We start from the raw sequence: 26,555 nt of genomic DNA, 5'->3' as shown, positions 1-26,555 counted from the left end.
CTATTTAGGTCTCCAGGATGGATATTAATATTACTATATGCTATTAATATTTATTATAACATAAATATTCATGCTAAAAATTAAACTTTTGCATTAACTATCAAAATATTTTCAGGGATGATCAAATACGTAACAAACACTGTACGATGGATACGTACTGTTTTAGCTATTCAGATCTCAGATGAAAAAACGACGCGTTTCAATCGCCAAACTCTGGTTGCTATGTGGCGCGAAATGTGTAGCAGCTTGGCGACAAAATGCGTTCAGAAAAATGCGGCAGTCCTTCCAAGGTAGTTGCCATAACCGCGGCGTTTAGTGAAATGCTCTCGAACCTGTGGATCATATCATCGGTGGAGGGAAGTCGCCACGAAAGCTGGCGATGTGCATGTTAAACAGCACGATCTTTTATATGTGAATGAATTTTATATAGTTTATTTTACTAATATATATTGATGGTATAACAGACTTCTTTCTACAAGGATAAGCCCAACAAACATTCAATAATGGATGTGCTCTTTTCTAAGGATAGGATCTTCAAACTGTGTTTAATTTTACTATATTTTTGGAGTACTGTGCATATTTCAAATACAGCTGAAGTAGGTAAGTCGTGACCAGTGGTGCATATAAGCATGGATGAAATCCTGCTTCTTGAAAAAGAAAAGTGGAGAAATGCTAAATGATGTAGACGTGTACAAGTGATTTTAAGTTGCAAAAGATATTGATTTTACCGGTCATTGAATTGGTCATTTTTCGAAGTTTCCTTAACTAGCTTAAGTTACTATGTACTGGTTAACTTAATATTCAGTAAATATTTTCCGCATTAGTAATAGGCTACTGTGCTTGCAAGATGCATACATATTAATCAGATGCTTGTTCAACGTCTGTTATGCTTAATTTTACCTGTCAGATTGAACATCGTTTGGTGTTCTAAATTATTTTAGCTTAAAATATATTATTTGTTAATTTAATATTTAGGTAAATATTTCGTGTATCAGTTTAAAGTTATTGTGGTAAAATTTTTTTAATAGTTTTTCTTCATTCAATATCTATTTATATTTAATCTTTAAAATCATTATTTAGATAGGAAAAATTTTCTTTCGATATGGTACCATGTACTATTTTAAATTAATAATGTAACAAACAATATAAAGTATATACTTTGCAGAAAAACTATTGGTATATTTTGTTGGTGTTGGTTAAATTGGTATAGTCCGTTTCTTAAGTCCGTCTTTTATGACCTTTTTATCATTAAATGATAGTATAGACTAATTCAAAACTGTATTTAGGAAGATCGGTTATTCAACAACGTTTATTTGCCATCATAAGAAAGTAATATTCTAATAAATATACAACTCTCTTCGGAATCATGATCAAAAACCCGCCGAAAGCGATGCTTTCCTTTTTTTATTACTTCCTGTCATGTTTTGTTTCGGAATTTCCAAGTGCTTCCTCTCTTATAAACATAGATAAGATAAAGGACGAGTAATAACTCTCTTGATGTTTAAAATTCCTTCTCCTCATTTTAAGTTCCAGTAAATAAACATATTTTGTTTCGGCTTAGAATAAGGTCGAATTTTTAAAATACCTTCCAGACCGTTACCTCCTTATCTCCTTGGTGAATAAATAATCATTTTGGAGATATTACGCGGGAGTTTCAAGGAATCCCTGTTTCGTTTGTGATTAGTAGGGATAGAATATTGCGTAGATTATTTCTAATCTGTTGATGGAAATGGCTAGGATCTTGAAAACAGCATTTCAAACATACTTTTTGATGAGCTGTATAATAAGTTTCTTGTATTTTTTGGTAAAATGTTTTGACAGATCGTATAGAAGATTTAAATACAAGCATAACGCTCTGAACATATCTAGCTGATTTGTTTTTGTTTTCGAATCTCGAAAGTGCGGGAACATAAGTACTTTTTTTAAATTTTGCCAAAGTAAATTTTCTTGTTATCATACAATGTGAGGTATGTTTTATTTATGGAAGGCGAAAAACATTTGTGTGCTAATAAATGTTAGGAAAACATTTGGGATTGTTTTTATTCTTTGATCCTGCAGTGTTTTTAATTCATTGGCCTCAACCTTTTCAGTTAATTAAAATTCTCAAAATAAATTTCGGTTATATTTTGCTATAAATAAAGTCCATTAAAAGACATTAGGAATGTTTTCTTAATACATTCATGGTGTTCTGATTACAATTACAAAGGAAACTAATGTTTTTCAGTATTTACATAAATTTTATAAACCTGCTGGGCATTTTAATAACTAATAATTTCATCTGTCAATTCATTTACATTTCTGTAATCTGTGGGCAAAAAATGTACTTAAGGATATTTAGAGTTTCAGTAGCCTGAATGAATTAATTTTATAAATTGATCCACAGCTACAAATCCCTGTTTCATTTTGTGATTAGTAGAGATAGGATATTGCTTAGATTATTTCTGTTTCCCTGACAACTCCGAAAAAGACTCTTCTTTTAAGGGAACAGTGAAATATAAATCAACTAATAAATAAAGTTACATCTCAAGTCTGACTGGCTACAATCTGAAGAAATGTGTTAAAACATTTATATTGGATTTTGTATGGAGAAATATATTCTTATTTTAGGCATTAAAAGAATATATATATATATTTTTTCATTATAGTTTTTTTTTTGTTTGTTTTGTTTTGTATTCTTACTTCTGTATAATGTACACTTTGATTCTAGTTTTAAGAAAAAGATAATTGCAAGAATGGTGTTCTGTTTTTAAATGCAGGCAAAATATAAAAGGGCACTCATTTTTTGTATTGCTAGAACATTACTTTATCATTTCTAGTTCAATAAAATCTGTTGGAATTGGGAACAAACAGTATTGAGTAAAAAGGTGAATAGATGAATTTAATATCAAGGATAGTGTGTATGAAAAATAATGAATCAAATATGACTTATTTTGTAAATAATTTCATTTGGAATTATCTAACTCCAGAAGACAATTTTATCATTGAATGCTTTTAAGCAAGCCTATATTCTTGTTACATGCATCCTATACTGTGATTTTCAATAATTTTATATCTAAAAGAAGTCATGCAAAGTCTTTGGTTAGAAACAAATTTTATGACCATTCAGTTCCTTGCAAAAACACTGAAAACACATTGAATGTAACTTAATATGCATTAAAGTATAAGTATCAGAGTTGCAATTTGCATATTAAATTATGTATAATTCTAAATGCCTACTGACACTTGAAATGAGAAATGAAAAATATTGCTGAAAACATCTTGAAATATGAGATATGAAAAATAATTTCCATGTTATGTTGACATGCTATTAAATATATAAAAATAATTATGAGAGGTAAAGCAAAGTTTTCTTACAACAATGCATATTGCAAATGCCAATAAAAGGATTTTTAAGGTTTCTAAACTTAATATTTCCTGCTAGCCTCAGTTATTCAGAAAAGTCATTTTTATGATGTAAAAAATTCCCAAACTGGCTTGTCTGTAAACTGATGTAGATTTTGTTAATACAAGCAGATTTTCTTCAAAAATTCTTTGGACCTCTTCCAAGGTTTTTCAGTATAATATCAGGATTTCAGATTTTTCAGTAGATATATTTATTTTCAACAATTAACTATTAAATAGCACACTTTTGATGCAGTAAAATGTAGTATACATTCAATATTGCTTTCTTGTGTTAAAATATTTAACCATTGCATGTTTACTGTTATTATAAAATCGAATTTTCTTACCAAGACTATTAAGTATTTTCACTTATTCTTAGTGTGTCATTTTTATAGGTTTGCTTATTCTGATAGGAGATATGATAATATTGTTAGGTATTAAATTGTATTACCGTCTTAAAAATTGCCATTCTGAACCGTAAGACACACTGTTAAACATCAAAGTTCATAATTTTTTATTTATGTATTCCTAATTATTTAACAAGAAATTAATGTTCCAGAATTAAATAAATAAGATATAAACTTTGCTACTGATTAACATGATTAAGTCTTCTGTATTTTTAATATTGAACTAAAACATTATTCCTAGAAGTGTCTTTAAAATCTTCTTAAATTATTAAAAAATATGTACATTCAAAATCATGAATAAACTCAATTTGTTAATTTTCTACCCTTACGACCAAAAAAGTACAAGTTACCTTGCGTTTGTCGCCATTTTGAATCCAAACGAGAATTCTTTGCTTTCAGTTTCCTAAACTGGAATGAGAAGTTCTGAAGGTTGTTAACCTTTGTTCGCCAATGCGATTTGATGCTAGTTTAGTCGAAGGCTTCTCATCAAATACAGATGATAAAAGTCCAGCATTACATGCATATTTTATAGCATGAATTTAATCACACATGATCCCATAGTATGTTAATCTCCGATAGATGTATGCATTACCTGCGAACTGAAATTATTCACGTGTATTTTTTTTTTTTTAGCTACTAAATTACCTGCCGATATTTTTGGAAATTATTATATTACTGTCTTATTTCGCACTTGAAGTACTTAAAAATTATTTATCGACACTAAAAGTAACAATTTAAGAGTTTTATTATATAAAATAGGAATTTGTATTAGACTGCTGTTGAGACTTCTACTCCATTTCCCGCGTTTTTGATATTATTGTTGTATTTTGACTATTTTTAACATTGTTGAATACTCTTCAGAAAGTTTAGTTTTATAAGAAAGATTATGCATCTGGGGGGGGGGGAGAATAATAATAATAAAAATCTGAAAGGTTTCAGATTTTAAATTATGTCCAAAGGGGCGTTTTTTTCACATTTTGTCTGTTACCTTTATTTATTAAATATCACGTTCTTCGCACTTAAACCATAAAATTCAGTTCAAGAGCAATATCGCAAAATAGTTTGAAATTGAGCCTATCTTTAGAATTTCCGATACAGTCTCGCGCGATGGAGTTAAAAATGTTTTTACTGTACAATGCCGCCATTGCTCGCTTTGAAATCCTTGAATTTGAGTTTGATAATCAAAACTTCATTAAAGTTTTACAAAATATGTAATCGATAATAAAACAAATTCCAAATTTGGTCTTCATATTTCATGCCCATATTCGTAGAAGAATTACGTCATTCAAAATTCGATGGCTCTATGTACCGTTGTTTTATCACAATACAAGAAATATACATACATTTATGCAGATTTTTCATTAATTTCTTCAAATATAATGCAGGACTCTTAACATTTGGTGGCAACAGTTTGAAAAGAGATTCGCCGTTTATGGTGATTCGACGCAAAATCGCAAAACGAAAACAACAGTCGTTCAGGGACGAAGTCCCTTTGGACCAAAAAATCTGAAAGTTTTCATATTTTACATTGCGCCCAAAGGACCTTTTTTTTTTTTTAAACGTTTTGTGTGTTACTTTATTTGTTAAATATCAGGTTCTTCGCACTTAAACCATAAAATTCAATTCAACAGAAATATGGCGAAATAATATTCGCCATATTTCTGTTCGCCATATTCTGAATTCAGAATTTCCGAGTCTCGCGTCATGGAGATAAAAATGTTTTTTTCTTTCGTACAGTGTTGCCATTGCTCGCTTTGAAATCGTTGAGCTTGTTAATCAAAAATACGTCAAAATATGAAATCGATAATTAAACAATTTCCAAATTAGGGCTTCCGGATAACGATATTCGGTGGAAGATTACGTTGTTCAAAATTTGATGGCTTTAAACCACGAAATACTTCTGGGAGAAGAGAAAATATTTACGCGTGTTATCAAAAGAAACCCGTATCGGGAATTGTAAACATACTCTGCTTTTAAAAATTTTTGTGATTTTGCTGTTGAATTTTATGCGTTGTAAGAGCGAAGCAAGCGATGTTTAATAATGAAATTTAAAAAACAAAATAGTTGTGTTAGCAGGCATGAGTCTGAGAGCAGAGTGGTAAACTCCATACTCAGCCAGAGCATGAAAGAACCTTAACAAATCCGATGATGCGGTGTTAAAATATGAATCCTTTCAGGTATTTTTATATTTATTTAATTTTGTGAAGTATTTTTTTTTCCTCCCGTAAACTAGGCTTTACAGTAAAGTTGTTTAAATTAGTTCTTTAAAGTTGCCATGTTACGTTAAAAATGTGCATGAAATTACTGCTTTACTGTTGTTAGCTCGGTATACGTGAACTTTATCAGAATGTGTGAAGCTGTGTGTTTTATTTCTTTTAAACCACAAAATTTAATAGTGACTAATGCATTTCGACATATCTTATTTGATGGAGTCAAATATATCGTCGTCATCATTCCAATCTATGGAGTCTGCAAAATCATTGTTTCTCTAAAAACGCGTTCGCTTAGTTGCTGTTGAGGAAAATCGAATTCTGCCATAATTCTCTTTTATATGTAAATATCATGTTCAGTGTATAAAATGACGCAGAAAATACATTTATTTGAAAATGCTAAATTGCATTTTCATTGTTTTAGCTTGAAATTTCCAAAGATTAATTCTTTCGTAACGCTATTGTTTTTCTGCATTTTTTTTAAACTTAAATGCCTTCTATTAAATTTGTATTTCATAATTTTCGAAATTATTTATCGTCTAGAACTCGATGTACAGTGGCTCCCAAAAGGTGTTCGTACAGTTACGAATTTTAGTGAAATATTGCTTTATTCATTAAAATTAATATTTGAGAATGAATTTTTAATAATATCTATAAATGTATCATAGTAAAAATACATTAATTATTTTATGAACATAGTAAAACTTTTTTTTAAGAAAATCCATAATCAAAAAGTAACAAAAAGATAACTCACGAAAGTCCTCGTACACTTTAATCTATACCATAATGATAAATATTGCAGTACTTCTGCCAGTTAGTATTTTATAGGATATCGTGCAGCAAACATATGTGCGTAGAGTTCACCATTTTTTTAGTCCAAAGGGATTTGAATCCCGAAGGACTATTAGTTTCGTTTTGGCATTTTGCGTCGGACGGATAAATGTCGGTTCACTTTTCAAACTGTTGTCTCCAAATGTTAGAGTGCTGCATTATATTTGAAGAAATTAAATAATGAAAATCTGCGTAAATGTATGTATATTTCTCACATTGTCATAAAATAACGGTACATAGAGTCATCGAATTTTGAATAACGTAATCCTCCAAAGAATATGAACCTGTGGAAGACCAAATTTGAAATTTGTTTTATGATCGATTTCCAATTTTTTGAAACTTTGACGAATTTTTGATTAACAAACTCAAGGATTTCAAAGCGAGCAATGGCAACGTTGTGCAGAAAAAACATTTTTATCTCCAGCGCGTGAGTCTCTGTATCGGAAATTCTAAAGATATGCTCGTTTTAAAACTATTTTGCGATATTGCTGTTGCACTGGATCTTATGGTTTATATGCGAGGAACATGATATTTAATAAAGAAAGGTAACACACAAAATGTTAAAAAACGCCCCTTTGGACGTAATTTAAAATCTGAAACATTTCAGATTTGTTTTCTTTTTTTCTTTTTTCGTTTTTATAATGTGTCTTCATACTCTGATTATCTCCAAGTGTGCTCTATCGTGTTTAAATCTAGTGACTGAGGTGGTGCTTTTAGAACTGGTGCACAATTAATACAGACACTCCAAAGGCGAACGTTGAGGGTCGTGTGCTTAGAATCGTTATCCTGACAAAAAATAAAGTTGTTTCCAATATTCAAGTTTTGGGCGGATAATTTGAAATTATCTTTTAGCATATTTAAATAAAGTGCACGGTTCATTATGCCATCAAGAAATACTAAATTACCTAATCCTGATACCGACATGCACCCCCGCATAAGGACACTTCCACCGCCATGCTTTACTATTCAAGCCAAGGTCTTGGGATTAAGTTCCTTATTTTTTTCCATACAATTATACTCCCATCGGAACCAAAAATGTTAGATTTGCTTTCATCTACAAATAAGACAGGGTTCCAATACGCTTCCGCCTTATTTTGCGAAGGAAAGCCTAAGCTTTCTTTTTTTTTTTTTTTTTTTTTTTACAAAACTTAAAAAATTTTCTTCGAGCAGAGCGCCCATGTAATCCACTTGATCTGAGTACTCGTCGAACAGTTTCATGGAAAATAAAGCAAAAAATTTTCCGAAAATTCTGTAGAAATCTTTACATCTTTACAACACTAAAAGGTGAAGTTTTCACAGATTTTCCAACTTTAAATCTCTGATCACGTTGAGTTAACTTTGCCAGACGACCTCTTCTTGCTTTGTTTTCGATCCGATTTTCTTCTTTAAAGCATTTTATCAGATACTACACCGTAGAATGTGATAAATATACCAATTTAGCGGTATCCCAGATTAATTTCAACCCTTTAGTGAAAAATGATCAATTTTTGAATGCTATGCGTTGTTTAATTACGACTACGACTTCTTTTAAAATATAATGCATAAGCAAATAAAGCCAAACGATTTTTTAAATGTTACCAAAATGGGGAAGGGCAAATAAAATAAAAAATTAAAATTAAAATTTAAAAAAAAAAAAAAAAAAAAAAAAAACCACTTAAAACTTTCAGATTCTAAATTAAGTTCAAAAGGGCGGTTTTTTTTTTTAACATTTTGTGTTTTACCTTTATTTATTAAATATGATGTTCTTCGCACTTAAACCAACAAATTCGCAAAATAATTTTAAATCGAGCATATCTTTAGAATTTCCAATACCCAGTCTCACGCACTGGAGATAGGAAATCGATCATAAAACCAATTTCAAATTTGGGCTTCTAGATGCCCATATTCCCAATAGGATTATGGCATTCAAAATTGGATAGGTCTAGGTATCGTTGTTTTATCACAATGTGAGAAACATACGTACATTTATGCAGATTTCTATTTTAATTAATTTCGTCAAATATAATACAGGGCGATAATATTTGGTAGCAACAGTTTGAAGAATGATACGAACATTCAGAGTGATTCGAAGCAAAATCGCAAAACGAAAACAATAGTCCCTCAGGGACTTGACCCCTTTGAAAAAAATGGCTGACGATAATTTTATTTATGAAGTTTTACGAAAATGTTTCGGTGTACCATCACTTTTCTGCTGTGTTTTATCTATGCCTCTTTAAATTTTCAATTTTTGAAAAAAATAAGTCAATATTTTTTTAAATGGTTTTTTTTTCATTGATTTTATTCAAAATTGCATGGAGATTATATGAACAAATATTGAGCTTTATATTCGAATTTTCCTACAAGTTTTTAAAGCGTAAGAACACTTTTTAGAGCCACTGCACATATTCGTTTATTGTAGAGTAAATAAGTAAAGATTATCATTAGATTTTCGCCAGGATTTTAAAGTCTTCTATGTATGTTTTAAAATTGTACAGAATATAATAATTCGATGTTATTTTGCATCGACAGAATTGCATTGATTGTAGAATAAAAGAATGCGCGTACTCGAAACTCCCCAATTTCGGATTATATTGAGGAAATAGCTTTGTTAAATTAACCTCTCTCAGACGATTGAAACAAGTTGAATCTCATCTCATCTTGAAATGAGAATAGTCTTCCTCGAACTTCCTTATGGATTCGAAACGTCCTGCTTACTGAAATATTTCCAGTTATTTTTTTATTATAATGACTTTTATAACTGGCTATAATTTTTCGGAAGGACGTTAAGTCTGGTAATGTTATATGTAATCTCAGACCGTGTTTTATTTTATCAAAATTCTGTGAGGATATTTTTTTTTTAAATTATTTTTGTTCTTTTTACAAAGTGTATGGCTGTTTATCTTATAAAAAAGACTGCATTCGCGGATTAATTTAAACGAATATATTCATTTTTTTAGTCCAAAGGGGCTTTGTCCCTGAAGGAGTATTGTTTTCGTTTTGCGATTTTGCGTTGAATCACTTTTCAAACTGTTGCCACCAAATGTTATAGAATCCTGTACTATATTTGAAGAAATTAAATAATGAAAAATCTCCATTAATGTATGTATGTTTCTCGCATTGTGAAAAAACAACGGTACATTGAGACATCGAATTTTGAATGACGTAATCCTCCTACTAATATGGGCATGTGGAAGGCCAAATTTGACATTTGGAATTTGTTTTATTATCGGTTTCATATTTTGTAAAACTTTAACGAATTTTTGATTAACAAACTCAAAAGGATTTCAAAGCGAGCAATGGCAACGCTCTACGGGGAAAAAACAAGGAGGTTAGAAGGGAGAGTCTAACCTCCTTGGAGAAAAACCTTTTTATCTCCAGAGCGCGGAACTGTGTATCGGAAATTCTAAAGATAGGCTTATTTTAAAATTATTTTGCGACATTGCTATTGAACTGAATTTTATGGTTTAAGTGCGAAGAACATGATATTTAATAAATAAAGGTAATATACAAAACGTTAAAAAAACACCCGTTTAAACGTAATTTAAAATCGGAAACCTTTCAGATTTTTTTTTTTTGGGGGGGGGGTTCTTCTTGATATTGTCTACGAGACCTGTAAAACCAGAAAGCAGGGGAAAAAAGTCCTTCTCTTCATTGCTCATTAATGCTCATTGCTAGCTGCTTACACCAATTAATACATAATAATTTATAATAAGAAAAGTTAAAAATATTTGATTAAATTTTAAAACAATAAGTTATATCGGCCTGTACTGACGTCCTTAGCGGAGTCCCCAAAATTTTTGGACCATTGCGTTATATAGTCGTGAATACTATATCAAAGTATTGCACTATGCGAAACATCATGTCCTTAATTTATGTTCCACGTGGCCTCTTGCTTAACTAGGTTTTAGGGGAGTTGTACCAATTGGCAAAAGATATGATTGATTTATCTTTAGAATTTAATTAATATATAATTCCTTTAAGAAAATGACTGAACAATAAACACATTTCTTAATAAGTTACATCTCTGTTTCAATTTTAATAATATAAGTAATTGGTTTAAATTTAAAATATATGCTGCAATATAAATTACTGAAAGATATTTCTATACCAATACTTATTCTTTTTGACAAATTTTTTTCATGGTCTCATGTGTAATACAAAATAAAGTATCTCAGTTTTATTAAACCGCAAGTATATTTTTTTCAATATTTATTGCTGATAATCCACGTGACAGAGCTCTTTGAGTCTGCTTATCGTGCAGATTACCAGATCTTGAGGCTTTTTGTTTACTTTATTTTCTTGCTTTGTGTCATATTTGTTGCCAATTTGCATTCGAGATTAATTTTCTTTAAATGACTTTTTTTTTTCCGATGGCATCAGCTTTTACCATCTTCTAAAACGATGAATTACGTAATTGCTGTAGTGATGTTTTTGTTCGTTTTTAATAATTCTCGATGATCATTTCATTTACCTCTGAACTTTAGCTGATATCCTTCCACATCATTAAACTGTTTCCTCATTGCAAACGTCTTCGAATAGCTAATGTTATCTGCACTATTTTTTTGGAAATAATGCTTAAGGTGCTGTTGTTAAACCTTTTGCATATTTTTTTACGTATATCTAAATTTTTCGATTTGGGCAGTGTGATTCTTTTTAGTTCAAAGGGGCAATTTGTCCATAAGGGCTATTAATTTCATTTTGGCATTTTGCGTTGTCCACTATAAAACGGAGTTTCACTTTTGAAATTATTGCCACCAAATATTAGAGCCCTGCATTATATTTAATGAACTTAAGTAATGAAGAATCTTCAAAAATGTACGCATATTTCGCACTGTGAAAAAACAACGGTACCTAGAAGCATCAAATTTTGAATAAGGTAGTTCATCACTCTTTAGAGACATAGGCTATTTTTGGAAGCCGGAGAGATGAAAAATTAGCATCCACCTTCGCTGGGAATCAAACCACTGACCTCTGGAATACCGGCTCAGCGTGCAGAACCACTACAGCACGAAGGCACGCTAGGAAAGCGAAAGAAATACCTTATATACTCCCCTTTTTAAAAGGCGACTGGGTTTTCAGGGGACCCAATCACCAAATCCTGGGTGTGGAGAATCCTCATCCAACACCCTGTTAGTTCGGGCGCCACTGTAGATTGTAAGTTATTTTTGGAAGCCGGAGAGATGAAAAATTAGTAACCGCCGGGAATTGAACCACGGACCTCTGGAATACCGGCCCAACGTGCGAAACCAGTACACCACGAAGGCACGCTAGGAAAGCGAGAAAAACACCTTATAACTCGAATATGGGCATCTAGAAGCCCAAATTTGGAGTTTGTTTTATTAAACGAATTTTTGATTAAGAAACTCACCTGTTTTATTATGTATTTCGTATTTTGTTAAACTTAAACGCATTTGTCATTAAGAAACTCACCGATTTCAAAGCGAGCAATGGTAACACTGTATGGGGGGGGGATTATCTCCAGCGCGCGTGACTGTGTATCGGAAATTCTAAATATATGCTCTTTTTAAATATTTTGTAATATTGCTGTTGAATTGAATTTTATGATTTAAGTGCGAAGAATATTTAATAAATAAAGGCAACACACCAGACGTTAAAAAAACCCGCACCTTTGGACGTAATTAAATGCGTAATAAATTAAATGCATTTTGAATTATATCTAATAGATGTATCATTAAGAACGAATTAGAGATATAATTTATTAAGAATGCATTTATTGCTTTTAAATTGCACAATTTATTAAGAAGTTGGATTGTTTGAATTTGAAAAGAATTCCCATCCCCATTTCTCAACCTCCCTCTTAAAACTGGCGTTTCATTTGTTTTGCTAGATTTAGTTGTACGCTCAAGAAAATATTTTATTCTGTGATAGCAAATAATGTGTTTTAACCGGCGCACAGCGTAAAAATATATTTCCATACGAAAAAATAAAGTGAACTAGTTTTCCGCTTTCTGTTTGTTTCACTAAAATAAAACGGGGAAAAAAAAAAAAAAAAAAAAAAAAAAAAAAACTATTTTGCTCTCATTCCAGGCGTAGTATTTGGAATATTTTCAGTTTGAATTGTTTGCTTATGCCGTAAAACAAACCAAATGCCGTATTGTTTAAACAAATAGAGGAAAACGAAAATTTCCTGTAAAATTTTTTTTTGAAATTTTTCCGTTGAAATGTTATGGAGTGTAAAATGCTTTTAGTTTGGTCGTACTTATTGTAACATGAACGTGTTTCGAAATAAAAAGGTAATAAACAGAAGATTCTTGTCTATTTTCCACTATGGTTAGATATTTCTTTGAGCACTTTTATTAGCAGACCATGAATGAAATTTATGTATTTTTTAATTTTTTTTTAATATGCTAACTGTTTTATGCGTATATTCTTTAAATCAGTATTCAGATATAATGTTAATTCATTTACGTATAATGCACTTAAGTACTGAATATATAAGTGTCAATAATTGTCCTTTCTCAATATTCCGAATCTGTGCGACTATATAAACCCAGTCTAGTCTGTGAACCGCCCAGTGTAGTTAGTCAAAGTACCGATACAGAAAGAATTAAATATTTAAGTAGAAAAATATATTAAAAAATAGTAACAATATTTAAAAATGCGATGTAAATTAACAAAATTGCTGCTAATATTCAAATAGCGTCTTTTACGCTAACTTCTTGGCTATTTGTTATCTGCTATAGAAATCAGAAGGAATGTAAGAAGTTTAAAATTTTAGGCACAAATCAAGTAAACATCTTGATACACTTTTGAAAGGAAAATAGTTTGTATTTTTGTTACCATTCCAACCTTTCAACGCTTTGCAATCACTAGTGTCGAACATAGGTCTAAATTGCCAGTGTTCTGTAGCTTTATTCGTTCGGCTTTTGCCTTATATGCAGAGAGAAAAATCAAAATTTTTGGAGTACCAAAATGTGCTTTACCTCAATTTCATTTGTATTAAAAAAGTCTGATGTGAACGTCACATGACTTCTTTGTACGGCCTGTTAAATTACACACTGTTGCACTTCACTTAAACTTCTTCACTTCATTTAAAGTATTCTAACTTAATGAACCGATTCCTGATTGCAAGTTGAAAATGGTATCAAAAATTGCAAATTTTGAAATTAAATATTCTGGTCAGTTTTTGTGTATGGGAGTGAACCTTCTCATAATTTAAATTTTTCATAACGAATATGAAACTTTCCCATGCATAAATATAGGAACCCCTCATTAAAAGTTAGACTTAGTCCAAAATTAATTTTTAGCCCAAAGGACGTTAGCCCAGAAGGGCTGTTAATTTCGTTTCGGCATTTTGCGTCGGTTCACTTTTTGCGTTGATTACTTTTCAAACTGTTGCCACCAAATATTTTAGCTCTGTATTATATTAAAGAAATTAAATAATGAAGAATCTGCGTAAATGTATGTATGTATCTCGTATTGTGATCAAACAACGGTACCTAGAGCCATCGAATTTTGAATAACGTAATCCTCCACCGAATATGGGCATCTAGAGGCTCTAATTTGTAATTTGTTTTATTATTTATTTCATACTTTGTCAGACATTAAAGAATTTTTGATTAACAAACTCAAGTGGGGAATGGCAACACTGTATGGGAGAGAGGGGGGAAAATTTTTATCTCCAGCGCGAAACTATGTAACGGAAATTCTAAAGATATTCTCATTTTTAAATTATTTTGCGATATTGCTGTTGAATTGAATTACAAGTAATTTTTATGGTTTCAGTGGCATGATATTTAATATATAAAGGTAAAACACACAGCGTTAAAAAAACACCCTTTCGGGCATAAAGTAAAGTCTGAAAGATTTATTTCATTTATTTATTTTTTTTTAATTTGTCATATTCAAAAATATTAATATTTTCGTCATTTAAAACACTTCTGTAATAGGAAGTATATGACTACGTTTTAACAAGTGCAAAAATAAAGGCCTTAAATAATGGGTAAGGAGGTGGATATATACATGTATATTTTTGCAACTACCAATTGCAGTAAAAAAGGGTGGTACACAATTAGATGTTATAGCAGTCCTGTATACAAAATTTCAACATTGTACGGCTAATCATTTGTGAGTCATGCGAGATATATATATACGTACGTATATACAAATAGGTCCGTACAGACTAACGAAAAAGCCCATTTTGAATCCGTTTTCGATCAGAGTCCTTTGTTCAGCTCATACATATAGACGTCACGCTAAAAATAAATGGTGACAAGGTATTCGGGAGCGGTCAAAATGTATGTCTCCGTTTAAATCTGGTAATCGAAATTTTTCGCGATTGCTTCGTAGAAGGAAGTAAAAATGAAAAAATTTCAGTCGTGAAATATTACTTAACTTGAGGTAAAGCGCATTTGCTTCACAAACACATGAGCGCGCGTGCGATACCTGAAGATTCCATGTATTAAAAATTTCATTGAATTGTTTATATACCTTTCTTATAATGAAATATATTTTAAATGCACATAACTATTTAAAATAAAATCCAAAATTACTTTTTACTAGAGGGCTTAACTTATTTTCTAAAGTGATTGAGCAGAATTCAAAATAATATTTTTTATGCATTATTATGCATCAGCGCTTATGTGCATCTAATTTATAACAAATATTGTTTTGAACCTACGATTCTTGTTCCCTGAAAATAATTCTCTCATTGCAGCATTTTTGTTAAAATATTGCGTTTGATATCAGTGGCGCATACGTTGTCAAATCTCATAATGAGTATAGAGCTAATCTTTTATTTGACAATGGGCTATGAGAAAATGTCTAATGTCTGTTCCATTGCTTGCTCAAAAGTCTCTGACAGCAGGTTTGAAATATTTATGCAAAATTACGTTAATTTAAAAGTTCCTATTAAATGGCGTGAATTTCAGCACCATCAACAATCTTTGCATCATTTTCGCCGGAAAAATTCCGTCTCTTTCTTTGAATATTATAAATTCTCACATTTCACAATTCCCTTTACCATAGAACTGTCAAAAATTTCTCAATCCAACGCGGCGATTTCTACCATTGCTACCGTCGTCCTACTATTGAGGTTCTGAAAGATTACGAAAAATGATATTGGATGCGCGACTTCGAGTCATTGCGTCTACTCTATTCTAATTTCCCCCCCACCCCCCGCGAATTAAAGGAAGTATTGCAATCGCGAAAAATTTCGGTTATCATATTTTAACGATATCCATTTTGACTGAAAATATCCATTTGACCATTTTTCTAGTCTCTCTATCACGGGTGTTTGTATAGTGGGAATTGAATAGTTTAAAAATGATAATTTATGGTAATAATTTCTTTTTTAAATTACTGTTGCATATGGGATTTAAATGAAAAGGTTTAAAAAGGAAATTTTGAAGTTAGTAGCATGCATTCAAAACTAGCACTTGCGGAAAATGTGTGCAAAAACAATAACGGGAAAAAAATTTCCGCTCCCCGTATAAAAATGAACCTGACCATGACCCATACCGCGGGGGGGGAGAGGGGGGGACAGACATTTCGAAACAAATTCGCTTCAATTTCTTTGCGTAAAATGTTTTATACATATATTATATAATGCATTTAATATATTCTGTCTTTCTGTTTGAGCTTTTAGTCCTAAGGGCGTCAGCCCAAAAGGGCAATTTCGATTTGTCATTTGGCGTTGATTCACTTTAAACGGCGAAACTTTTCAAATTGTTGCCACCAAATATTAGAGCCCTGTATCATATTGAAAGAAATTAAATAATGAAAAATATGCACAAATGTATGTATGTTTCTCGCATTGTGATAAAACAAGGGTACCTGCGGACGTCAAATTTTGAATAACGTACATCTCCACCCGAATACGGGCATCTGGAAGCCCAAATTTGGAATTTGTTTTATTATCTGTTTCATATTTTGTAAAGCATTTATGAGTTTTTGGTTAAGAAACTGAACGATTTCAAAGCGAACAATGGCGACTTTGTATGGGGGAAAATAGAAATTATACCCAGTGCGCGAGACTGTGTATCGGAAATTCTAAAGACATACTCATTTAAAAAATTTTTTGCGATACTGCTATTGAACTGAATTTTATGGTTTAAGTGCGAAGAACATGATCTTTAATAAATAAAGGTAACACACAAAACTTTCACGCCCGTTTGGGCGTGATATAAAATCTGATACCTTTCAAATTTTTATTTATCTATGTATTTATTTTTTTAATTTTGCGAGATTGGAAACACTTAAAAAATTTTTGAATGTTTAGATTAGGCTTTAAAAAGGAGGGAGAAATTTCATGGTTAAAATATGTGGTACATTCATAAATACTCAACAACATATCAAAAATATACTTTATACCGTCTTACATGAAGGTATAAAGTTACTTCTTATACCTTCAGGTTACTTCTTACACCTATAACATGAAAACCGTTCTGTTGAAATTAATTTCAATATTTATTCACGAGTAACATATGGTATACCAGTAAAAATATTACAGTTAAGAGTATGAATCTGAAGAACTATGTGATAATAGCTAGTTGCTTCACTTCGTTGGCCTCGTTTGTGCCAAAAGACGTTCATGACTTCATGAACACGACGACACTTTGATGGACAGGCGATAAGTCATCGACCGCCTAAATTATGGAGCATAGCTTGGCACAAATGATGGGCGATTAATGCACAAGTAATGGCTGTCTGCTGAAAGAACGTGTTTCAGATTTAGTTATGCTTCATACTCTGATGGAAACTGACTGGCCTTCGAAAATTTTTTGTCGGCGCAAATGCCCATAGCAGTCCTAAAAAAATCCGACTTATGACTTCCTTGTATGGCTTATTAAATTATAGACATTTTTTTCCTGCACTTCATTTATTTCATTGAATTTTATTAGGGAGATATTTCTCATTCAATCAATTCAGTTTTCACTTCCTGGCTAAGCAAAAATATATAAAAATTCGAAACATTTTCATTAAAAGTTAGAAAATACAGAAAAATCTAAAACACAAAATACATAGTTTGAAAAACATTTTTTTACAATTAAAATTAGAGTTTCTACCCCCAAACAAGCAATTCGGCCAGAGAGCAGGAAGACAAATTTTCGGTCAAGTGAAAGTTAACTATCGGACCCTCTCGGCAGGGCCATTCATAGGCCATTGGCTGCCTGCGTTCTTTCCTAAGATTGCCGCTCCCAAATCAATTATTAATATAATTTTTTTTTATACTCACTAAGTAATTACATATGACAAATTGTATAAAAAGTACTTACTATTAATTAAAAATATTTAGGCGTGGTATTGCGAGAATCCGGCCGCCTCTGATTTTGGTCGCTCGCGTAGTTTTATGTGCTGAACCCTCGATAGGAATGGCCCTGCCCTCTGGGCAAAGACACTGAAGTTGGTGCGCAGCTGATTTAATTAATTATTCTTCTAAGAGTTTCAAATATAAAGAAAAGGCAGCCTCGTTAGGCCTAACGCTACTTAAACTGTTAAATTGTTGATAATTCTACAACTACTACATGCAGATTAACTAAAAGAAACCATGAAAACCTTAACCGGAATATAAGAGCAACATTATTCAACAACTTTTAAAGCAAAACATGCACGATTTATCACATATAAGAATAAAAAACCTGAGCTCCCCGAGCCGGGTAACATTTTGGGAGCGGCCGATTGTAACGAAAATGGGAGATGCACAGCTACATGTTATAACAGTCCTGTATACAGAATTTCAACGTTCTGTCTCTACTCTTTCTTGAATTATGTGAGATACGTACGTACGTAGAGGCGTCTCGAAAAATCCCTTTTTCAATCCATTTTGTCAAAAACAGTCCTTTATGCTGTCCGCAGGTACAGATGTCACGGAAAAACATCGTTCAAATGGCTTCTGGAGCGATTGAAATGGATATTTTCGTTGAAATAAGATGCCCGAAATTTTTCGTGATTACAATACTTCCATTACTTCGTGCAAGGAATTAAAAAATTCGAACTGTGTACCTTACTTTTTCTTACAGTATCACGGATGCATCCACTCGCCTTCCTCACATAATGCTTTTCTCTGTGTTGACATTCTTCAATATGCCACTTTTAGTTTATGTTTCGATTTAAATCAGTGCGTAATTACGTAATAAATTGGCGATTTCAAAGCAATAAACAGTTTCCTTAGAATCTTCTATTATTTAAAAAAGGAAATAAAGATTATCTGATCGATACGAATTAAAGTACATTAATATAATAAATAAAAAAGGTTTTAACGCCAGTTTTGCGTATCTGAGATAAAATAGTGTTAATCTTTTTACTGTACTTTTACGTAATACAATAAATCCAACAATACTGTTTGTACAGTTATAAAATAACTGTAGAATTATAACTCTCCTTTAGATGCTAGGTGTCATGCATTTAACACAGCTAAGGCGTTTGAGTACACTCTCCTCTATTTAGCGTAGTTCATTTGAAGGATCATAATTTAGAATAACTGTGAAATCTTTATTTAGCAAGTTAGAGAGTTTGCTTATTTCAAACAGAACACAAATCAAAATTAACAGTCTTCACAAAAACATTTAAATTGAAGTTTTGAAAAAAAGAACTGATTTATAAGTTAAAAGACTCATTTATAAGTTTTAGATATCTTCAGGCTTTTAGGGCACAGTGCCAGGAGTATATCCAAAAAAGAACGTAACATGGCGAAAAAAGAATGAAGCTCGAGTACAAAATCTTTTTAAGACTTCTGCATCAAAACATAGGTAGAATCCTCTCTGGCCAATATTTCGTTTGTTTCTGACGTTGCCGAGTTTCATAATGCAAAAGTGACACTAATTTATCCTAACAATTATGCCATTAAAATTTTGTATTTTTTATTTAAAATCTGCATATTATTATTTGAATTCTGCATAGCATATTTCTGAAAATAAAGGTATCAATAATAGCAAAATTTAAATGGCACTTGTCCATGTTTGAATTAGGGGTTATTTTTATTTACGAAATCGTTCTTCAGTCGAATATATGCAGTGGAATTGAAAAAAAAAAATTACAGTTATACGAGGGCCATCCAGGAAGTAGATTACGTTTCCGTCTGTGTCCGCTAGGGGCGGGGCTAGCGCGGCCATCTTGGGGTCAGAGCGTTGCGCAGCTCAGTCTGCATCTAGCCGTGCTAGTGAGAGGTTCGTGCTGTGCTCCGTTCAGATACTGTGACGGTTTGAAATGTCTGCGTTAATTGAAAATCCCGCGAGGTGCGCTCAGTAATAAGGTTTCTGACTGCAAAAAACTGTAAACCGATAGAAATCTATCGGCAGCTTCGTGAAGTGTATGGGGACAACATTATCACTGAAGGTGGAGTGCGTCAGTGGGTCATAAGATTTCAAAATGGCCGAACCAATGTTCACGACGAAGATCGAAGTGGGAGACCCAGCATAGTGACCGCCGAACTTCTCGAAAAAGTCGATGCTAAAGTCCGTGAAAATCGAAATTTCACAATAACGGAACTTTCTTTGAGTTTTCCACAAATTTCGCGAAGTTTGTTGCACGAAATCATCAGCGAAAAGCTTAGTTACCACAAGTTTTGTGCAAGATGGAAGGCAAGAAGAGGTAACGAAGTGGTTGAAGGCGCAGGCGGCCGAATTTTTCGACGAAGGAATTTCCAAGCTCGTACATCGCTACGATAAATGCCTTAATTTGTATGGTGACTATGTAGAAAAGTAGTATTTGAGTGTGGCTTTCATCTGTATATAATAAAATTTGTTTCCTATACTTTGTTTATTTTTTTATTCCAAAACGTAATCTACTTTCTGGATAGCCCTCGTAATATATTTAAATATGCGCTCATGCTCCTGTTGGCCTTAAGAACCACAAGGCTGGGGCAAATTGATTTGTGGGAAACACGATTTGATTCATTTCCGTCCACGCCAAATTTACATCCTCCGCACATAATTTCCACGCTGTCAGAACTACTTTAACGCGTTATTCCAGTTTAGGAAGAGAGATTTTTGAAGTCTGATTTTAGGTTTATAATGCAGACTTATACGCTCCAATCTGAAGGCTTTTCTTGCGTTTCTGATGTTGTTCACTCATGCGGACCACTTGAAACATTTTTTAAACCTTAACGATGTGAATAATAATAGGCAATACAAATATTCACATTTTCGAGCAAATTGTATATAAAAATTAGCCTATTCTTCATTACCTTATTATCGCTTTGTCTTGTGGAGCCTTTTGAAATTTCTCGAAGAGCACTTGGTTTCTTGAAAACTCCGGCTGAGAAACGCTAGGCTATGGATGTCCAGCTTTCGGAATTTTCCAAACCACATCTCTGATCATCATCAATGTTTGTGGAACCCCTTGCGATTTCTTGCAAAACAGTAGGTTTCTGAAGAACCCCGTGTTGAGTATCTAGCATTGGGATTTTCTGGACTACATTTTCCACAAAAAATGGCCTATAGGATTCAAATAGAATTTAATTGTGACAACTGCATGATACATATTATTAATGTATAAAGTAAAATAACATTTACTTTTTAATCCGAAAAGTATGTGTCCTTGTTCCCTTGGCAGACGTCATAATACAAATTAAGGTACTCAAGATGTTTTCAAGAGTGGTAAAAACAAAGTTGTGAGGACTTACATAAGACGATTTGGTGTTTTTCTGAAATTTTAAGGGCTTAGGATGAGTTTTATTATGCAAATAAAATTTACACAGTTTGAGTTTCATTACTGAATTATTGGAATTTAAATTGTGCAGATTTTGTTTCCCATCCCTACTGATTTTAAGCACTGTCTTTTTTTCCTTTTTTAAATTTTATTTCATCTGATTTATCTGAATCTACTGTAGATGTCTAGAATTTCTTATGAAGATTCAAACAGTGCTCAATAATTTAATTATTTGTATTTAGTTTTGTTGTACATCAAAGTATGGTATTACTAAGTTTATATCCACACAATAGTATATATATTAATTATTATTTTTATCATATTTAAAAGTACTTGGATAAATACACAAAAGCTTTATTTCCCTACTCGAGATTGTTTCAGTTTAAAAATGTAAGAAAATTTCCAAAATGAATTAGCCAGAGAATATGAAATTTAGAATACTTGATTAAATCTTACTTACAAAACAATTCTTTTGAAAACAAAACACAAATATGCTTAGTATTTTTGCGCATTAAGCTGCAGAAAACTTATCTTAAAAACATAAAGTAAGAAATTTAGAACTAATATTTCACAAAGACCAGAAATTGTTTCAAATAATCATCGTTTGAAATGTTTTGATTTTAACATTTTAAAATTCTTTGTTGCATTTATATGATTATTTGAAATTTATTAATTATGGATTTCAATTTCTGGTCTTTGTGAAATATTAGTTCTAAATTTCTTACTTTATGTCTTTAATGATTAAATATTAATATATTTTACGTCAAAATCGTATTATAAATATATAAATAGTCTGATTCATGCGTTATAAAACAGGTTTAAATCAATGAGTTCTTTTTGAAATGCTATGGCCGCGCGATGCGAAAACCGGAAACTGCTCCCGGTTTTTCGAAACTGCTTCCGGATTTTCATATTTCAAGAGTGGCATCTATGAGTGTAAATAAATTGCGCAGAAAAAGCTTAGGTAATTTACGCATCCGGACAAGAAATTTGCTTACGGGATGAAGTGTAACAGTTTCTGATCTATTTATAAATTTATTTCCTGACAGAGGAATTTATATGGTTAAAATGCCGTGCCGTTTTATCCGCGTAAATGGATGCCTGATAAATAATAATTAAAGATTTAAATTAAATACATGTATACCATTTTGATTGCGTTTAGCAAGTATTACGTGTCCACTCTCTTTTTTTAATACATCGAAAGAAATCGATGTCGTGGCAAAACAGAAATTGTAACCATTAAAAGGGAAATATTTATTGCAAGGCTAATGCAGAAATAATTCAGCGAAATAAGTGCATTGCTACGCCTTGCGTATTTCTTTTTCTTTTCTTTTCTTTTTTTTTTTTTTTATTAAATATACGAACAAGGCTCCCGAAGATGTTAATTTACGTTGAAGTAATATCATGGCAATTTTTTACCTACAGCGTATTTTAAATATACGGTTTTATGTTTTGTATTTTAATTGTAATTAATTAATAATTAAATTAATTCAGTTTTTTTAATTAGTATTATTATTTGAAAGGTTTCAGATTTTAACTGTCGTACAAAAGGGTTTGTTAAGGATTTTTACGCTGTCGTTGAGCTCGCAGTCTACGAGTCTACCAGTTGCACTTACCTCTGCTACCCCACTTTTTTTTTTTTTAAATTCTTTATAGCTTTATTATTAAGCATCATTTTCTTCCGACTTTCTTCATATAAAATTTAACAGCAATATTACAAAAATTTTAAAAGCAGCATAGCAGTATATGTTTAGAATTCCCTTGTCGGCATATATGTTTCTGGTTTTTTTTTTAATCTTTTCTCAGTGCATCATATCAGTGTTCAGTTTTTTACTAAAATGGCTTTGTAAAATTTTGTTGGCTTTTTTTTATTAACATTTTGTTTATTTATTTATTAAATATTACATTCTTGGCGCTTACGTCACATGAAATTCGATCATAATCATAAAAAATTAAAAAACAGCGTAACTTCATTTCCGATAGATAGTCTCGTGCGCTGGAGGTAAAAATGTTATATTCTGTACGCTGTTACCACTGCTTGTCTTCAAATCGTTGAGTTTGTTAATCAAAAGTTTGTTAAAGTTTTACAAAATATCAAATAAATAATAAAAAAATATATGGTTTCATTCTGTGAAAGTACTGAATACTTTTAATTAGATAGATCATGATTTCAGAGTGACATTGAGACTGAAAGATAAATAAATGTCTTATATTTTGTCGAATGGCAACAGACTCTTAAACAAAACGGAAACAACGCATTTGTACTTTTTCGACGAGGATCTCATTCCGAGAGTAATAGCCTATTTTGGGGCTGAAAATTCAAAATTCGGCTTCGAGATGCACATGCTTAAGTGAAAAACTTAGTGTATGTGTGTGTTGTGTGTGTGTGTGTGCAAAACTTGGTGGTTTTTGCTTGTCGCCGTTTTCCACAATGCGAGGAACAAACATGCAAGCGCTTATATTAATTTAGAAGTCAAAGAGCAAAAATCAGCGTTATATTTTCAAATTTTCAGAAGACTAGTTTCGATGGTTTTACCGAACTATCATCCTCAGCTGCAAAAGCGCAAATGAACCAGATAAGATATAATGTTTAGATAAGATAAGAAAGCCTGGACAGGAGATAAGCCACTGGCGTCATCTGTTGATGAAACCAGAACTAAAACATAATTTCTTTAAAGGCTGAAGGCAAAGATGGGTTAACTGTTCTAGTTAACGACCCTAATTCCAATCTATCTTTGCCTTCAGCCTTTAAAGAAATTATTTTTTAGTTCTGGTTTTATCAACAGATGGCGCCAGTGGCTTATCTCCTGTCCAGGCTTTCTTATTTTATCTAAGCATTATATCTTATCTGGTTCATTTGCGCTTTTGCAGCTGAGGATGATAGTTCGGTAAAACTAGTCGAAACTAGTCCTGTGAAAATTTGAAAATATAACGCTGATTTTTGTTGTTTGATTTCGAAATTAATATTTGTTCGGCGTTGTTATTGTATCTTAATTAAGCGCTTATATTCTTCGTTATTAGATAATAAGGATAAACAGAAATAAAAGAATTTTATGTTTAAAACTCCGGAACTCTTATGTAGACTATTTTATATACTTTTTTAGAATGACGGACTTAGCATGAATGTATTGCTCTTAAAAATGTCCTCAGCTTTCAGAACAGAACCAAATGGGTAAAAGATTTTTGACCGCAGGGAAAGTTGAAAACAAAGAACACGTGTTTGTTAAACAGTGGAATATTAACGACTTTTTTTTTTTTTTCATCTCCAAAAGTTTAATCCAAAGAGATTTGTTGTCTTAATCTGGAGCAGAAGTACTCGACCTGTTTTATTTGGCGAATGAGGTCTCCCAAAGATCATCACATTCTATGTATGGAATGAGATGCTACTTAGAATATCACGATCTAGTAAGAGACCTGAATACCACTCTCTTTTTATTTATTTCGCTAATACATTTCCGAGCCGGTTTAGGCAAAAAAAGACTTTCCGTGTTGGTGCGTTATTGATTCAGTCCTGTGGTTTCTTCTAGCTTTCTATTGCTTTTAATTTCTCGCCGAAATACTTGAGCTGAAATGTTATAATGTAACGTTTGAAATTTACGCGTTAATTATGTATTCGTTCCGACGAGACAGATATCTTTGACGTTAAAGACAGGTTTTTCCATCATTTCAAGACAGCTATTTTCGCCCACATTGTGTTAAAACAAGGAAGGTCACACCAGACAATTTTCACTATAAAATAAAGACTGTAAGGAAACTTTTAATTTCAATAGAATTAAAATTTGTGATTATTATTGTGATACGAAGTTTATTAATACTTACAAATGTGTATTATTTTTCGCAGAAATTTAATCTTTCGAATAATATTGAAACGGACATAATTTACCTCTGAATGATTACACGCAGTTTCCTTAGCTTCTCCAAAACTTCCTTGCCATGAACTTCCTTGCCATGAACTTCCTTGCCATGACCGTCTTTTGGGGGAAAAGAGCGAGGTTGTACGAAACTTCTCCGAGGAACGGGTTTCTTCCAGCACTATTTATTTTGAACGGAATTTTTCCATCCAAGACAGTTGCCCTCAACGATGTGTTGCGGGTACATCGAGACATCTAACGAGACCGGAGAAAATATTTCACCTACAGCTGTGTATCGCGAATGTCTTAATGTAAGTCAACGTGTCAGATATTTTGGAAGCGGAGATTTTTGAAAATGTTTCTTTCGACGCACGGTTGAGGGTAGCAAGCGGTTGTGTTAGTGGATTTAGGACGCTGCAAATTAAGGATATTAATAAGATTATGATATTTGAATTATGGCAAAAGACATGTGGAATAGCTGCGTAACAAAAGGGATGTCGCCGTGGAGCATTTTTTAAGGGAAACAAGCTTGCATTCACGATACACCCTGAAATAATAATAATAATAATAATAAACCCGAAAGCTCTTACGCAACCAGCTCGTTCGCTGGGATCTTAACCTGGCTTGAAGTACCACTGCTGAGCAATCTTACTGCTTGGCTGCTGATGGCTGCGTTTGTGTCAAAATTCCAAAAAGTCTTCGAATGTGAAATCTAGTTCCTGATCCTTGTGGAAGAAATGGCTCTGTATTTTCTTATTACCCGCGCCCTTGCGAAGAGGTGCAGCTCATTGGCGACTTTGTGAAGTGGCGAAAAACGTTTGTTTGGCTGTCTTTGATTTCTGCCTTTAGCTGACAGATCACTTTTTGGGTGGAACCTAGTCGATGAGATATGAAGAGACTGTCATTTAATATTGTCTTGTAACAAAATATCGGAATATAAGGGATGATGGAATGAATTGTATCAAATTCCTTAATTATCGTTAAGCACACTAACAAACTACTTACAGCAATGATGATGAACTATGGCTAGGGTTACCATACTTCAACAACGAGAATCCTGGACCCTGTGTTTTCCCAAGAGGCGAGGAAGGCGCATATGACCTCGCTGAAGTAAAACTAATTTTTCTATTGATGCATTAATCCGTATGTTTTTAATCGGTGCAATGCTATATTTTATAATCTACCTGTAACGCCCAACCGGTATAGTGGTTAGCGTCGCTTACTGCCGTGCCGAAGGTCCCGGGTTCGAATCACGGAGAAGGCATGGATACACAAAACATAATAAC

General features: G+C 32.3%; 1 protein-coding gene across 1 annotated transcript in view; it reads left to right on the top strand.

Annotated features, from left to right (window-relative positions):
• Positions 1–302: 302 nt before the first annotated feature.
• mgl (low-density lipoprotein receptor-related protein megalin) overlaps positions 303–26,555 on the top strand; it is a 230,767-nt gene continuing 204,514 nt past the window's right edge. The window contains exon 1 of the mRNA XM_085814066.1: positions 303–600. Coding sequence (XP_085670192.1) covers positions 504–600 — 97 coding nt within the window. The 5' untranslated portion in view covers positions 303–503. The remainder of the gene's footprint in view (positions 601–26,555) is intronic.

This window comes from Stegodyphus dumicola, chromosome 3 (assembly GCF_044657685.1).
Source record: "Stegodyphus dumicola isolate Sdum_Otavi_A_Nest chromosome 3, ASM4465768v1".
NCBI lineage: Eukaryota > Metazoa > Arthropoda > Arachnida > Araneae > Eresidae > Stegodyphus > Stegodyphus dumicola.
This window is presented reverse-complemented; position numbering and strand designations above follow the sequence as displayed.